At 41.7% G+C, this 3,470-nt stretch overlaps 1 protein-coding gene across 1 annotated transcript; it reads left to right on the top strand.

Moving 5' to 3' along the window:
* Positions 1-637: 637 nt before the first annotated feature.
* Positions 638-2,609, top strand: LOC311057181 (proteasome inhibitor PI31 subunit-like; the record flags this gene model as incomplete). The annotated part of the gene is made up of 2 exons (XM_084074132.1): positions 638-671; positions 1,966-2,609. The coding sequence occupies 2 exons, from the start codon at positions 638-640 to the stop codon at positions 2,607-2,609; spliced, it is 678 nt and encodes a 225-aa protein (XP_083930258.1).
* Between the last annotated feature and the right edge of the window lie 861 nt (positions 2,610-3,470).

The following is a 3,470-nucleotide window of genomic DNA, read 5'->3' as shown; positions in this document are numbered from 1 at the left end:
ACACACACACGGAATCGGAGGATTATGCGTTGCTTGGCGAAGGCAGACCTTCTCTTGTGCTTGTGTTATATAGAAGCATTTAACCCATTCAATCCGGGAGCGCATCTGTGTCACTTTTAGATTTGTTTGGCTATTCAAAAATATGTGAAGATATATATAAAAATATTTTTGAAAAATAAATGTGAAAATGTGTGCAAATATTTGAATATATATATACATTATTTACTCATTTTTAACTCAAACTGCGTCTGGGGGTCCCTGGAATAAATCATTTTGAGATGGGAGTCCGCGGACAAATACTTAATTTGGGGGGTCCTTGACATGGAAAAAGTTTGAGAACAACTGATATTATAGCAACATTTTATATATAGCAACAAAAAAAACTGTTAGGATTTAGAACACACTTGTAGAATCCCCAGAAGCAAAGATTTGAGTTAAAAAATTTTTGCTTTTAAAAAATGATTCAAAGATTTGCACAAATTCTCACGACTTAAAAAAAAAAATAGCAGATCTATATGCTCATACTGTAGCACGGCACTCGTTGCCGCACTATGAGCTTGTAGATCAGCTACTTTTTTCGAAAAGTCGTGAAAATGACATAATACTGTAGTATGCGTTCCCCGGATTGAGTGGATTAATGAGACACGCGGTTCTCCTCAGTGCTGTCAGAGGTACAAACACACTGTTATAATGTTAGAGTTGTAGTCAGGTCTTATCACTGTCACTGTTTAAAGCTATTCTTTCCAGAGCAAAACGCATAATAGATGCACTATTCATAGAGAAGATAGCAAACACACTCCCAGATCGGGGCGGGTGACATCCAGTCGGAAGAATGCATCCGTCGCTGCAAATGAAGCCAGTATGGAAGTAAGGACAACGCTGCAGTTCTCATGATTGGCCCTAGAGGGTGTCTCTGTCTCCCCGCCTGCTGGCTGCAGAGGCATTTTCATTCCATTGAAGTCTATGGGTATTTGACCGGCTTTGACATTTTCATAAATAGGCTACTTTATGTTTTCAGTCGCTAGTTTAAAGGTAGGGTAAGTGATTTGCTTTGGTTAAAATAAGTGTTAAATAGCTCTATATTCTGATAGTACTCATTGCTATAGTGTGTTTGTTCAGTAGAAGGAGTCTCCTTGTCTCTCCAGCTCTTTATAAAACAGAAAATGCATTTTAGTTTCAGTTTCATTTCCAAGTTTATCCAATCAGGACAGAGAACTCAATCAGGATATAGATTAAACAAGTGAAATTGGAAGTGATGACACTAAGAAATGAGCAGGCAAACTTGGAACTGGAACACTATAAAAATGAAGCAAAAAATGGGTACTTTGTCCTGATTGGCTGAGATTTTGACACCTACCGAAAAATGTATTTTCTGTTTATTAAAGAGCTGGAGAGACGGGGAGACTCCTGTTACTGAACAAACACTCTATAGCAATGATTACTATCAGAATATAGTGCTTTAACAAAATACTTTTTGTTTTAACCAAAAAATATCACTTACCCTACCTTTTAATGTGTTCTTTCAATGATCATGTTATGTGTTTTTGAAAATTATTTTTATTATACATTTTAACCCAATAAGACCTGAGGCCGATTCTACTAATGTCTATCCTATCCTAACAGTTTTCAGAAACAAATTATGTTTCTGTGTCATTGGTTCTCAAACGTTTGTCAAGGACCCACACAATTATAAGTATTTGGCCGCCAACCCCCATCTGTTGTTCCAGGGACCCCCAGTAGCAAAGATTTGAGTTTAAGACAATAGCTTTAAATATAAATATACATATTAAAAGATTTGCACACAGAGACACGCATGGGGGGACAGAGATTTTGCACAAAATATTACTAAAGGTTTGCAGCCAGAACCATCTAGAGTTTGGGCCGCTATGCAGCCCTCACACCCGAACGCAGTCCCAGCTGTGATACAGGACAGACGTTGTCGGTCGTAAACACTTTACTTATAAGCAAGCAGCAGAGCAGAAGATGTAGTTGTGTGTTTTGTTCACTGGGCTATTATCAAGAACGGATACAAGTGTGTGGGCTCTGGAGACGAGCCTGGTAGCGCTGATAGGAGGTCAGAGTTGCTCCCCGCGGACTGGAACAGCAACAAGGAGGTGTACACTCTGCGCTACACAAAGCAAGACAAAGATGGCACCAGCCACTACCTGCTCAAAGCTCAGACCGTTGTCTCTGCCATCGTGATCGTCAATTTGATCAACTCCAACACACTGCGGGATTCAGTCCTGACGGTGAACATCGGTGACCACACGGACGCTGGGCAGCTGCAGTCGTTTGACCACGTTTACAAGGACGTCGACAGTCTGGCAGAGAAGGTGAGAACGCAGCTCCTGTCACCTCAGGAGGAACCGGCCACGGCGACGACAGAGAAGAGCACGATGACGGAGGGACAACGATACGAGGAAGAGGGCCGATACAGAGACGAATACTACACTTACCCCTACGCTGGAATACCGCAGCCACAATGGCCTCCAAATCCGCATTGGAGATGGAGGACATACAATGTACCTCCGTTTGGGCATCGAAACCCAAAGATAATAGCCTTTTCCCAACACAGACCCAGGCCACCACCAGGGTTTTTTGACCCCTAACCCTATTCAAAGATTTGCACAAATGTTCACGATTTTTCAAAAACAGCCGATCTACAACCTCATAGTGCGGCACGAAGTGACGTGCTATGAGCTTGTACTGTATATCTGCTATTTTTTAATTCACGGTTTTAATCGGTTAAAGAAAGCTACTGGTTCTACATAGATTGTAAATAACTAAAGAACTAATTAAAGAACTGGAGAGACAGGAGACCACTGTTACTGAACAAACACTCTTTAGCAATGATTACTTACTATCAGGGTATAGAGCTATTAAACACTTATTTTAACAAAGGAATAATACTTATCCTACCTTTAACTTGGCAACAAAAAGAGCATTTTCTGCTTCAAGAGAATTGCCGTCTCTGTGAAAACTGTCATGACCGGTTAGATTACTTGTTCTGCATGAGCTCTCCTTCAAACAGAGTAGAATTCTGAATAACCGGAACACTCGCCCCATAACACACATTTTCCCCCACTTTTTGAGCAGAACATTCGCCCCCAGCCACTGACCACTCGCCCCGCTTAAGCAGAACTCTCACTACCAATTCATACACACAACAATGCCAGGGGTCATCGCCATGCTGGCTTGCCATTGGACATACAATGAACGGACAATGATATTACCAGACACATAAAGATCATTGGAATGCAATGTACCCGAAGGCAGAATTCAAGATAATTGCCTTTTCCCAACTCTCCTGAACTTGAATGCAGCATTTGGTTGCAATATTTCCCCTCTGTGTAGAAAAACATGGGACCGACCATTCCAAGGTCGCCGATTTTGTGAGTCCGACCGTTCCGAGGTCGCCGGATTTGACCCTGGGCGAGAGCGTTTCGGGGCCACCGTTCTTATATTCAATA

This window comes from Gymnoscopelus microlampas (genome assembly GCF_963454915.1).
Source record: "Gymnoscopelus microlampas genome assembly, chromosome: 12".
Lineage (NCBI taxonomy): Eukaryota > Metazoa > Chordata > Actinopteri > Myctophiformes > Myctophidae > Gymnoscopelus > Gymnoscopelus microlampas.
The sequence above is the reverse complement of the archived record's forward strand: the minus strand, read 5'-3'. Positions and strand labels throughout refer to the sequence as shown.